The 14,201-nt window shown below is 30.3% G+C and overlaps 1 protein-coding gene across 1 annotated transcript; it reads left to right on the top strand.

Annotated features, from left to right (window-relative positions):
* Nucleotides 1-3,752: 3,752 nt before the first annotated feature.
* On the top strand, nt 3,753-7,525 carry LOC113857670. Its single transcript, XM_027489784.1, has 3 exons — nt 3,753-4,185; nt 4,623-6,355; nt 6,955-7,525. The coding sequence occupies exons 1-3, from the start codon at nt 3,856-3,858 to the stop codon at nt 7,100-7,102; spliced, it is 2,211 nt and encodes a 736-aa protein (XP_027345585.1). The 5' UTR covers nt 3,753-3,855; the 3' UTR covers nt 7,103-7,525.
* Nucleotides 7,526-14,201: the final 6,676 nt, after the last annotated feature.

Raw genomic sequence — 14,201 nt, forward strand, 5'->3', positions numbered from 1 at the left:
AGGAATGTTGATGGTCACGTGTGATCATAACTATAATATTTATGTAAGTATGAAATATAATATAATATAAATATAGCTTTATGCCTGTTTGTCAAGAATAGTGTCCCTACAGTGTTTTCAGAATGGATTTTTTTTATATGGAAAAAAAAAAAGAAAAAATTCTCAAAATACAGTGTTTTGAAAAAAATTACAAAAATATAAGATTTTTATTAAAAATTGCGGGCTGCAGTTTTTGATTTTTTATAATTTTTTAATACTTTTTAAAAAAATCGTCAATGAAAATTTTTAAACCTTAAATATGTTAACCATGTTATGATTGTTAATTGTGTGTATATAAAATGTTCTGTTAGAAATTGAAGTTTATTTTAATAATTAGTTGAGAAAAATAGTTAATGAAAAAAAAAAAAAAAGCACAACTCTTAGATGTCTTGGTCAATTAACAAAAACATATAGTTACGTATATAATTGAATTTAATTAAATACACTTACACTATCTCCTAATTATAGGCTACTATATCAACAAATATTATTTTTGTAATTATTAATATAAAAATTATACTTACAGTATATTTTAATTGATTAAGAGTCTAAAAAATTTATATTAATGATGTACTAATATCAAACCCTATATAATTTGACAAAATTAATAAAATCAATTGTTTACGAATATAATTTGTCTGGTGTTAACAGGAGTCGATGATAGCATGCCTAGGATCAGGGGTTGTGAGTAAAAGAAATAAACAATTAAGTATAAAATTTGTCAAAGTAATAACTTTAATGTTTGGAAAATTTTAATTAATCAATCAGTTATAAAACATCTTTTACGTAATTTACTTAGTCAGACAAATTTTATTTCATTCAATTAAAATTACATTTAACTTTTAATTAAATTTACATAATTTGGTTCAAATTAATTAAAATGGTAAGGTAACTTTTGCCTAATTAACTCAACATTTTTCAACTTTTACTCCAATCAACTAAAAAGTATGGAAAAAGTATTTGGCTATCAATTATATCAATAAACAAAAGTTAAATCTACAATTTCAACATAAAAATATTGAAATTTTATGTTAAAATATCAATTAATGATTTCATTAATTGAAAAAAAAATCCCTATATCTACAAATAAAACAATCAATTAAAAAATTAAATAAAAATGACTCTATTCATTCAAAAGTGTCCTATATCTACAAATAAATCAGACAATATATAATAGAAATTAATTTTGGCTTTAAATATAACATGTATAATCCAATAAAATAAATTTGAGTTAAACATGTATTTAATATGCATAGAAAATTTATTTTAGTTCCTATACAATTTTTAACCTAAAATTAACCCCTCATCATTCTATGTCTCTAAATCTGATTCTTGCTGTTAACTTTATACAATTAAGTGAATTATTCCAATTTTACATGAAAAACAGCGTGAAAAGTACACCTAAGTTTTGTCTTTTAAATTTTATAGAACAAAGTCAGCAATATTTCATTAACACTGGGAGTATTGAATGCAAATTATTTGCTTAAAACTATTAATAAATGTTGATATTCTAAGAGGTTCAATAATTCAGTTTCAGATATTACTCATTAAACTTAATATACATCATCGTATAATGATATGTTTGACATTATTTATTAATATTTACTAAATACATTACGTATTTGGTTTCTATGAGGCATCAAAATCTTGGTGGGAGAGATCATAATGAAAGATTAGGTAAATAAGAAACTTAATTTTCTAGGTAGCATGTAATTTCCAAATCAAGTTATCCCAACTGCAAAATGGTTTATCTAAATTATTCATTAATCATCTTAATTACTATCTAATTTCTGTTCCTATAATGAAAGCCAATTATTTATATGATGTTTTTAATTTTCGTATTGTTTATATTTAGGAGTACGGATGTCAATGGAATGACTATATCCATGTGTGTTAGAATTAGTGAATATTTTTTTTCATAAAAAATATCTATAACATCAACTTTTGTAATATAAAAGGAGAGTATTGAGGTAGCAGGTGCAATTTTTAATATATTGATTTTGTTTTTTGTCATATTTTTTATTAATTTATTTTAAATTTTAAAAATAAAGAATATATTTTAATTTTCTCTTATTATTTTATTTATATAAAATTTATAATATTTTATATATATTATATTTAAAATTATTATAATTTTATTAAATCTATATCATTTTGATACATATTATTTTTAGTTTCTATTATTTTTACGATGACGTATGTAATTTTGGATATCTTAGTGTCATGTAATATTGAAAAAATAATAATTTTTACAAAAATTAAAGTTTTAAATAATTTTATTATATATTATGTATATATTTATTTCAAAATAAAATATATGTGCTACTAACTACTTTATATATATTTAAGCAATTTTTTAAAATAATAAAATATTCTATTCCATTCTATTCTATTAATATTATATAATATAAATTAACATTATATGATACCATTACAAGTTAATGATTTTAAAATATTATAATAACGTAATATATAATAAAATTTATCTCATCACAAAATGAAAAAAATTATAATATTTTAAATGTATTTAGTAAAATATATATATATTATGCGTATGCGGATACCGCTTCAGAGTGATTTGTTTCAATCCGTTTTATGAAGACACGAGCATCTATGGCAGACTTGCAGTTATACTCGTTGATATCATGAGTATGATATTTTATACATTCCTATTTAAAAGAGTAATAATTCAATTTATTTTATCTATTAATTATTCAACTCACTCTTATATAAATTCAATCAATTTATTTAGTTATAAAAATAAAAGCCAATGAATGCATTAGATTAAATTAACATTTGTTATTAGATAAACAATGAACACTCATTATTAAAAATATATCTTTATTTTAAAATTCATATTTAATTTTATTTAATAATATTTTTAATGCTTGATTCAGTATAATATTTGATTCATTATTTATTAAAATATTAGAATCGTTAGTTATTATAAATTAACTTACATAAAAATTTTATCTTCCAAAAATATTACTTTTTTTTTTACTTTAGTCTCCCAAAAAGTTTTTTTTTCATCAAATCTCTATGTTAATATACTTTTTTTAACTTATTATTTCATTTACTGATATTACATTCAATTTATTTGGGACATTAACATTATATTATTCATATTCTCAAATAAAATTTTAGTTTATAACATTAAAGTATTTGCAATTGAAACTTAAAATTTTTAAAGGACATCATTATTTATACTCTCTTTAAGTTATATAACATGAGTAAAATTAGATATCACATAAGTAAAAAAAGAAAAAACATAACTTATTAACAGATAAATCATTCGAAAATAAAATAAAAAATTGAAAACTAATTTTAAAAAAATTGCAAACCTTTGAGAAATGAAATTTTTTTAAAACATGAAAAATTTATTAAAAATAAGAAATGCTTTTAGTTCAAAGTTGAAACGATTATAAACAATCAAATAGCCATAATTTATAGTAACCCGATTTTTTATATAATATAAATAGATTGTACATTATATATGTAAGGGATTTAAATATAAAATTTGATTAAATATTCATTTAATGTATCCTTATTACATGTTCCCTCAAAAGATTTTCTACTAAATTTATAATTGAGATGAGTTTACAAACACACATTACAGTTTAAAATTAATTTAATTTAAAATTAAATATTCATTCGTTCGACGTTGGGAAACGGCATCGTTTTATTCATGCCACTCAGAATCTGGCTTTAGTTTTTTGTTTTGCCAAAGAAACTGAAGCATCAACAATCTTTCTTCCCTCGATTCATCACTTAACTGAATCGAAGAAACGAAGTTCGCTGCAAATCGGAACCCTAACAATGGCGTTCGAGATGCCATTGGACCAGATAAAGCAATTACAGATCCTCCTCCGCAAAGAGGCCAATCTCTCATGGTACCAGCCTGAGGATGAGGAAAATCTCACGCTCCCGAAGCTCCCTTCCGTCGCAGAAACCATAGCGAAGCTCGATCCTTCGCCACCTTACCTTCGCTGCAAGAATTGCAATGGTAAACTCCTACGCGGGTTACAATCTTCCATCTGTGTCTTTTGCGGTACGAATCCCCACAAGGACCTCCCTCCAGAACCTATCAAATTCAAAAACACCATTGGCTATCGATGGTTACTCGAATCCCTTCAACTTGATGGATCGGTAATATCAATTTCATCGTTTCTTTCTTTCTTTCTTTTATTATTTTTTAGATAATTAAATTCTGCTGATTCAATTATTTGAAACATTGCAGTTGCAGATGTTATTTTGATTTAATGTTACCAGTTTTCCCTTTGTTTATAATGCAAAAATGTGGTAGTGTAAAATTTGTTTTTTCTTTTCTATTTTTTTTTTCTATTTTTGGATGATCAAATTCTGATGTTTCAATTGTTTGAAAGTGCTTCCGACATTGCAGACGTTATTTTGATGTAATGTTATCCGTTTTTTCCTTTGTTTATAATGCAAACAATGTGGTAGTGTAAAGCCTTTTTTTTTTATCTCTCTAATTTTGATACTTTATTTTATTAGTTATTTTTTTCCTTATTAAATTTTGGGATTTGATATATTGCTGTGTTAACACTGCGAACATTGTTTTGCAGGAGATGGTGACACCAGTGGTGGATGAAAATGCATCAAACTGGGGGAAGAGTGAATCAAAGGATGGGATTCTCCTATCTGAACTGCTTGATTTGGAAATTAGATGGCCTTCTGAAGCTGAGAGAGCTATGTCGAGTACATCAGAGTTTCATGGCAAAAGTTCTTTGAATTTGGCTGGAGTTGATCTTGATAGTTTTTTTGATCGAAGGGAATCTAATTCTGGGGTGTTAGAACAGAACTTGGCTTTGGGACAACAAGTGAGTGCTGCTTCAGATAATACTTTTCAAGCTAATGAAAATCTTAGTTTGTTTCAGAATGTCCAAGCTTCAGAAGTGGCTACAGGGTCTGCTGAAGATCAGAATGATGATTCCTTTTCTGGTTGGGATGCCAACTTTAAGTCTGCTGGTTCTGGTCCTGTTCATGAAGAGTCCAAATCAGTTGATCATTTTAAAGTTGAATCAGATACGGTATCTGGATCCTGGAAAGATTCTGTTGTAAAGAAGAATGATGACAATCCTTTGGCATCCACACAGCGTGATTGGTTTCAGGATGATGGATGGAGAACTTCCAACTCGGAGATAAATAGCCAGACTGGGAAATCAGAATCAACCATGGATCTTAATGATACAAAAGCAGCAGAAAGTGCTAATGTTTCTACTAGAAATCTTGACTGGATGCAAGATGACCAATGGCCAGGGAGTGATAACGAGACAACAAATGCTGTGGCTACTGATGAAGCTAACGATTCGTTTAATGGTTGGAATGATTTTGCTGGCTCAGCTAGCACACAAGATCCTTCTAGTACTATTTCCAGTTCAAAAACAACTGGCCAGACAGAAAATTTTGGATTTTCTTTGGATTTTAATGATACGAAAACAGAAGGGGGTGCTAATAACACTTCTAATAAGGATTTTGGTTGGATGCAAGATGATCAATGGCAAAGCAACAATAACAAGACAACTGATAACATCAGTACTCATGAAGCTGCTGATTCATTTGATGCATGGAATGATTTCACTGGCTCATCCCATATGCAATATTCATCCAGTGGTGTGTCCAACTCTGAGATTACTGGGCAGACTGGTAAGTTTGAATTGACCAAGGATTCTAATGATACAAAAACTCTTGAAAGTGCTACTGGTTCATCTAGAAGTTTTGACTGGATGCAAGACGACCAATGGCAGGGGAGTAATAGCATGGCAACTGGTTTTGTGACAACTAATGAGGAAGCTGATTCATTTGATGCATGGAATGATTTTACTGGTTCAGCCATTTCACAAAATGCTTCCAGTGGTGTTTCCAACTCTGCTATTACTGCCGAGACTGGGAAATCTGAAATTACTGCTGATCTTAATGATTTGAAAGCTGCAGAAGGTACTAGTGCTTCTTCTCGCAGAAGTTTTGACTGGTTTCAAGATGACCAATGGCAAGTTAGCAATAACAAAACAACTGATACCATGACTGCTAATGATATTGCTGATTCATTTAATGATTGGAATGGCTTGACTAGCTTGGCCACTACACAAGATCCTTCCAACAATGTTTGGAAACAAACAGTAAATCAGACTTCTGCTGTGAAGACCTCTGAAACAAATTTACCTAGCACATCAGACAACTCACATAATATAAATTTTGGTGGGTTTCCACCACATGATTTATTTTTGGGACAGTTTAGCAGTTCACTGGGTTCTCTTGCAGCAACCAATGAACAGCCTGCAGCTACTTCTTTAAACAGGTGCCTTGATATTATGTTGGTTGCATTGTTTTGTTTTATAAAATTATGCATACTTGAATTCAACCACTTTTTGAGAAACAGATGGACTTGAGTGTATTCCCCACGTTAGGTGTTTGTGTTCAATCGTTCAGCTTGCATTTGCTGATAATTTTTCATGTCTATACAGTTCAAGCCTAGTAAGGAAACTGATGCGTCTAGGTAGGTGTGCTGAGGGTTTCTGTTGTAAATATGGGTTCTGTTGGATGGACAAGTTGAATGAGATTCTGATTGAATGATTCTTTGCTTTGCATGTTAAGACTTGAATAGGATTTCCTCTTACTAATGAACGGGAGGAAGAACAAACTAGTGGGTCTTCTTTATATTTATCTATTATTAAAACTTCAATGTTTGAACATCTTTCTCCTTCCCAGTTACTACTATTTATACGACTACCTTGAAAGCACTGGAAAACTTGGCAGTTCTTCATTCTTTAAACCACTGAATAGGCTTTGCATTTTATAAATGACATGGCTCTCGAACATTCTGCAGACTAGAATTGATCATTGATTGACCTTTTGTGCTTTCAAAATACAAATTTACGCCATCTGTTGACTGTTCAGGGTGGCTGAAGTGGATATCATGAGAGTGAACTCCGGAGATGTTTCCACTGCCGAAGTAGGGTCAAAAGATGATGTAGAGGTTTTGATGTCACAGATGCATGATCTCTCCTTTATGCTTGAGAGCAATCTTTCAATTCCCCCAAAGTAGGATGGTACTACGTTATTTTTCTCTTTATTAATTCATATCCAGTTACTCATCACCAATAGAATGATTAATTTTGTAATCTGTAGTGTAGGCCCTTCTACTTTCTGGGTATGTGTGTTCTTTAATGAATGGGTGAGGAATATGGATTTCATTTTTAGTTGTAATTCCACTCTTCCCTAAATGATTGTTTAGGGTACAATTCCTTAAATTAGTTTTTGATTGTAAATCAAGAATGTTGGTTATGTCTTGTTTCTGTATGCAACTACTGTAAATTAGCAGGCAGTTTGTTTATCTTGGAGAGATTATAATTTTGGTGCAGAAGTTATGTGATATAATGTCTGACTGGAGGGCTGTCTTCAATTATGTTGTGCTGAGACTGTTCATACATTACTAGATCCACTGCCTATTAATCTGCAGAAAATTCATCATCTCTTGATTTTTTTCAGGGTATTTGGCCGCCCTTGTGATGATTGTCTTTTTCATTTTCCATTGAATAATATAGCAGTGTTTTAAATAACTGCATATTTACCCACTTAATAATTCACTTGTAAAAAATATTGTTTAAATAAAAGGGAATTGAAAATAAATAAAAGAATTCAATCACTCCCATTTACTGATTTTTGGGATGAGGTTATTAAGAGGGAAAGCACTAAACAGAAATTAGATTTTCACTTGGGTCCTAGAATCACTTATTGGAGAACAATCTTGAGACGTTGAGCTTTTAATATTTGTAATAATTAAAAATACAATTCGTTTGAGTAAATGTATCAAGAAATAATAATTATGATATATATAATTTGAATATCATTTAATAAGATGGTAAGAGTTTTCTTTTCTTGTAATCAAAACAATTTGAAATATATATATATGTGTGTATTAAAATTTAAATATCATAATAGTGTAATTTTTTTTTATCAACCCAAGTTTTGGTTAGGAGATAATTATGGTGTCAAATTTTAGTTAATAGAAAGATTTACATTTTTATCTCTAAAAATAAAATAACAAATTAAATATCAAAACACTTTAAAATATTGAACCAACAAAATATATTAATATATTGTATGTTTTACTTAACTTTTTCTCTTACAAAATTTTCTTTTTACTGTTTCGTGTCAATTTTTTTGCTTGATTCTTTAAAATTGAAATCTTTATTCATTTGCTTATTATATTTAACTATATTAATATAATATAGTTGCAAACTGTTCTTCTTAAATAAACTAAAACTCAAAATCTATAATAAAAATATGAATAAAGAGACATTACTTGGTAAAGTCATGCTTTCATAATCTTTATAGTACTTAGTCAAATATTATATTATAGAGAACTGATATTGTTATTACTTTATCGTCTCATTAAACTATTTTACTATGCTTGAATATAAGAAAAAAGTTTAACTTTAAAATTTTTAAGTTAATATGTCATACTTCTACAATAAAAGAATTATTACATATTGACATAGTTTGCAGGTGTGACTCTTACACTTCCATACATGTAAACATACTAACAGACAAAGGAAATAAAAGGAAAATAAAGAGAAAAGATTGATATATATCTTTTAGTGTATTACTGCAAAGCAATAGAACTTTTATATATATATATATATATAATAGAATAAATGACCTAAAAGGATAAGAAGGAATAATGAGAGCGTATTCCTATACAATTGAATAATTGACAACTCATGGTTTTCTATAATGTGTGTGCGGTACAATAAGAAAAGCAAAAACAATAAGATTAGCAGCAATTGTTGTATTATGTTGTGTTTAAGCTTGGATTATGCTCTTCTTCTTCTATTAGCCCCCAACAAGCTGGAAGTAGGAAGATGTCGACTAACTTCAACTTGGATAAATTGACACTAAAGAAGCGAGGCGGGAGAACTTTTGTGAATATGTCCGCAATTGATTAGAAAAGGAAACTTGGAGTAGCCACATGAGACCAGCTTGGGATTTTTTTCTAACAAGATGACAATCAATGTCCAACTGCTTAGTCCGCTTATGAAAATCAGGATTAGCCGTTGATAAGTTTATATTTTGATATATTTTATGATTTATATTCATACACTGGAATCTTATTATATATATATATATATTTATACTAATTATGCTATTAATTGTTGTAGTTTAGCTGGAAGTTGTTATCAATGCATTATGGAGATATTATGGATAAAAATTAGATAATTTTAGCCCTTGGTCGCTATGTAAATTTGAGTTTGAATTTTGAATTTAAAATTTAAACTTAGATAAAGATTTAGATATGAAGATTTGGAGCGATTTTTCAGTTGAGATTTTGATTGTGTATAAAACTGATTTGAAAAGATAGAGTTCAACTGATTAGGAACTCTAGGCACATCCTATATAAAGAGGCCTTATGCTCTACACTTGACACTTTTCGATACCATTCTCTATACGCCTTCTTCTCCTTTCTTAGTTTTGACTCACTTCACTGTTGAGAGTTATTAGAGATCATTGGCAAAGACGATGAACTCCTTCGGAGTCAGAGCGAGTGATTGAGCACCTTCTTGGAGAGCGATAATTCTTTTCATCTTTTTTCCTTTTAGGTTCTCTTGTTTGCATTCTCCTTTATGTTTTATGGATTGGTTCATTATGTTTTTCGTTATATATTTTATTATGAGTAACTAAATTCATAGCTAAGACTATGGGGGATCCTATTGCATACTTTGTGTGGTTTTTACTTTTACTATCAGTATTGGTCTTTCTTTAATGTTTGACTTTTATCCTATTAAATCATATTGTGCATGTTAAGAATTGATCACTCTTAGCATATCATAATTAGTTGCATCGTAGGCGATCGTATCACATGTAATTAATGAAACTATAGGATAAGATGAGATAAAGGGTTAGGTTAATCACACTTAATTTCTCTCTTCCAACTGTTATTGAATTAACAAACTCATAGGGTCTTTATGCTTTCTTAACCATTTACCTTGTATGATCATTGTGGATGATTGCTCAAGGAAAAGAATATTAACATTGCATGATCATTGAGTGTTAATAGAACTAGTATGAGTGGTTGGCAAATATTTAGATACCAATACCGGAGTTAAAATAATTAGAACATAAAAAAGTGTAATAGGTGAAACCATAAGTCCTAGGCTCATCTCATTCGATTTCTCTCCTACATTGCATTATTATTCTCTTCAATTAATTGTTAATATTAAGTCTTGTTTTTAATTCATCACACTCCCTTTGCGTTTAAACAATCAAATCAAGGTATTCTTGATACTTGAGAATAATCTTTGTGAGACAATAATTTTGAAACTCTTTTTAAAAACCCTTTTATTACTTTTTGACATATACACTCGTCCACGAATAGCTGCAATGTGTAAAGTGCTTTGATTATCACAATATAGGATGGATTGTGTTGAACTAGCAATACGTAAATTCTTGAGAAAAAAGATGAGCGACTGTAATTCACATGTGACGGATGCCAAAGCTCGATATTTGGCTTTGGAAGAAGAATGAAAACTGTATTTTTCTTATTCATTCTGAGACAAGAGAATTTCTAATGAAGAAGCAGTATCTAATGATGGAGTGGCGGGAGTCCATACAAGTTGCCTAATCTGCATCACTAAAATTGCAAATTTAAGTGCTACAAGTTTTGGAAAATACCAAGCCTTTTTCTGGGACAACTTTTAAGGTAACAAAGGACTTTGAGAGCAGCATTGTGATGCGCCGTAGTAGGTTTGGATATGAATTGACTTAACTGTTGTGTGGCGAATGCTATATCAGGCTAAGTGCTAGTGAGGTAGATTAAGCGTCCAACCAACCTTCGATATGGGAGAAGATCAGGAAGGGACTAGAGGAGTTAGCATGGAGGTAAAGAGAGCTATTCATAGCCGTAGAGGAAGGTTTGCACCCAAGCATCCCGAAATCCTTGAGAAGGTTAAGGCAATACTTTCGTTGACACAAAGAAATTTCTTGTTCAGAGTGTGCTACATCAATTCCTAGAAAATATTTCAATGTCCCTAAGTCCTTGATATAAAAATTAGAGTAGAGAATGCTTTTGATGTTACTGATTTCTCGACTAGAATTACTTGTCAGAACAATATCATCCACATAAATAATAAAAGTAGTAAATTCAAAATGATAATTTTCAATGAAAAGGCTGTGATTAGCATGAGAATGATGGTATACACAACTTAAGAGTAAATTAGATAATTTCTCATACCATGGCTTAAGAGTAAATTAGATCATTTCTCAACCATGTTTTCAATTTGCTCCTTTTGACTATGAGTATATCAGTATGGTCTCACCTTAATAGGATTGCTTCTAGGAACTAAAGGAATATAATGATTATGTGCTCTATTAGGATGTAAACCATAAGGCTTATCAAACACCTTCCTGTTAGTATAAAGCAAAATAGCCAAGTCTGAATGTATGTCAAAGGGAAGATCCAGCCATTGGTCTTGAGGTACTTCTTAGGTTTTGAACTGTAAGGCATAACATTCAGCAATTGCATGCGTTTTATATATCCATGCTTGCTGTTGGTGTTACCTTCACTCTCTTTTTCCCAAAGTATTTCTACCGCCTCTATTTTCCATACTCTCAGTGTATTGCTATAACCATTCATAATTTTCAATCGTTTCAAACACAATCACAATCACAATTAACATGCCATTTTCGCACACTTCCACCCATATTCTCAATCATTCAGTGTTCATGGCATGCACACACTTGTTCAATCACATTACATTCAAACCCCCAATTTCTATCACAATCCTTCGCAATCAAGTCACTCTATCACACACAACATCCAACATCCATCAGATTATGATTACCACGAATTTCTATCATTCCACACATTTTTCTACGTTCTATCTCAAGTACATTGCAACACATAGCAAAATAAACAGATTTTATGTACAATGAGATAGGGTAGAGTTCTCCCTTACCTTGGATTGAAGACCCAATACGAAATTAACATGGAAACACTTTTCACACAAATTTTTGTCCTAAACACATGGAAAAATCCATGAGAAACCGAGAAAACAAAGAAAGGAACCAAAAATTGAAACCCTAGCTCTCAAAACTTACTTCCAAATGTGTCAAACGTGATTCTAACCTTCAATCTAGCGCACAAACGACTTTAGAGGCAATTTAATAGGTAAAAATGGATTAAGAGTAGAGAGAATCGAGAGAGGGTTCGAAGAGAGAAGTGAGAAATGAATTTTCTAAATCCTAAACCTCTTAAATACTCTAGAATTCAAGATACTCTTATTACAGCGAGACATCTCTGGCTACAGCGAGGAACTCTCGCTTCAACAAGACCTTTTTTCGCTACAGTGAAAATATCAGAGAAAATTGCACTATAGTTTTTGCATAATCTCGCTACAACGAGACTGCTCTCCAGAAATGCACCCCCTCTATTGCCCTCTCGCTGCAACGAGGAGCTTCTCGCTACAGCAAGAACGCAATAGAAGCACGCCACTTGCTCAGGACCTCTCACTACAGCGAGAATCCTCTCGTTCCAGCAAGAACTTCTTTGTAGTACACACCAACCTATGTTTCCAGTCAATTTCAGCTCAATTACAAGTCCACATATACATTTATACTTACATATTTATCCACATTCACACACACATATTCACATAACCACATAAATTAAATTGCATATTCAAATAGAAATCTACAATTTATATTAATAAACAAAATATTATTACAAAATTCAGGGCGTACGCATTACCATTCCCAATCAATACTTGGATGCTGGCAATAGGTTCAACGGGCAGATTGACGTAATTAGCAATTCAATGTTGTAAAAATTTGTCAAAACTACCACTATTTAGCAGAATTTGGACACTAACACTATTGATGGAACCTTGGAATCTCATAGTGCCCAAGCCTCTTGATCCTTTCAAGGCATTGAAAGAAAGATGATGTTCTGATGTAAGATCATTGTAATTAGGTAAGGGTGGGTCAGGAGAGTCTAAGTATTGGGGTGGATCATCCAAGTCTTCCACAGAAAGTGGCAAATACTACCTATTGGGACACCTGTAAGTGAGACTGAATTTGTCATCAGAAGTCTAGTAAAGACCTTTCTCTCTGAGAAGTTGAATTTATGTTGTAGTCATTTTCTTGACATTGGATGGTTGGAATGGTTGGTTAAATGGTTTTGAATTAATCATGGGCAGAATGGCAGGAAGTGTGTTGGTTTTTTGGCTTGTGTTTGGTTTTTTTGAGTAACTTGTGCTATAATATGGTTTAGGAGAACTAGAGTATTTTTCTTCATAGAGTTTGGCTAATGAAACATCCTTCATCAGTGAATTGAGACTTTGAACAAGTACATCATGTCTGATGTCAAATTTTAAACTATTACAAAAGTAATTCAAATTCGTTTAAGCAAAAATATATAAGAAGAAGATGCTTATAGTGTATTTTTACTTAAGCAAAATCTGAATTCACTTAAGTGAAAATATACTGCAAGCCCTTGAGTTAACACCAAACCTGCAAGAGATCTGTATCCTAATATGACACGTAAATTCTTTTAAATTTTTCTTGACATGTATTTAAATGTAAGTGACCTATATCGTGTAATTCAATAATTTCTGCCAGCAAAATTGCATCTCGAACTTCTCTTATCTCTCTCTAATAAAAAAATTACTTTTAAAAATCTTCCATTTCGTTCATTTTTATTTTTCAAACTTCCATTAATTTTTCACATATTAATACAAGTCGAAGTTACTCCTTCAAACGTGAGCAACTGAGCGTCTTCTTACGCCCGTGTCGACGACGTCAACAAAGTCATGCATAATCACCGTTATTAACTACACAACAAAAAACAAAACAAAACATGGTCATTACCTTTTCAATTTCCCTGTTACTTCCTTTATCATTAATTCGAAATACACAAAAGTTTTCTATATTTTTTTATAAATTTTTTTATGACCTTTTTAGTACTTAAGAAAATAAATATTAAATAAAAATGTAAATTTATTATCTTAAAAATATAACAAGTATTTCCTAATTTCTCTATTTAATAATAAAAAAAATAGAATCATTCAACACAGAAAAAACCATTTATTTTTTGGTCCAGGCTGGTTCAACTTTATATATATTTAAAGCTCCACAACGCCAATTCCCTC

This window comes from Abrus precatorius, unplaced genomic scaffold, assembly GCF_003935025.1.
Source record: "Abrus precatorius isolate BTA unplaced genomic scaffold, Abrus_2018 Scaffold2, whole genome shotgun sequence".
Lineage (NCBI taxonomy): Eukaryota > Viridiplantae > Streptophyta > Magnoliopsida > Fabales > Fabaceae > Abrus > Abrus precatorius.

Bases quoted from the DNA above. Each gene is read 5' to 3' on its own strand.
- LOC113857670 (XM_027489784.1), top strand. From the start codon at position 3,856: ATGGCGTTCGAGATGCCATTGGACCAGATAAAGCAATTACAGATCCTC. The intron at 4,186-4,622 runs GTAATATCAATT...ATTGTTTTGCAG, and splicing joins CCCTTCAACTTGATGGATCG to GAGATGGTGACACCAGTGGT. The intron at 6,356-6,954 runs GTGCCTTGATAT...TTGACTGTTCAG, and splicing joins GCAGCTACTTCTTTAAACAG to GGTGGCTGAAGTGGATATCA.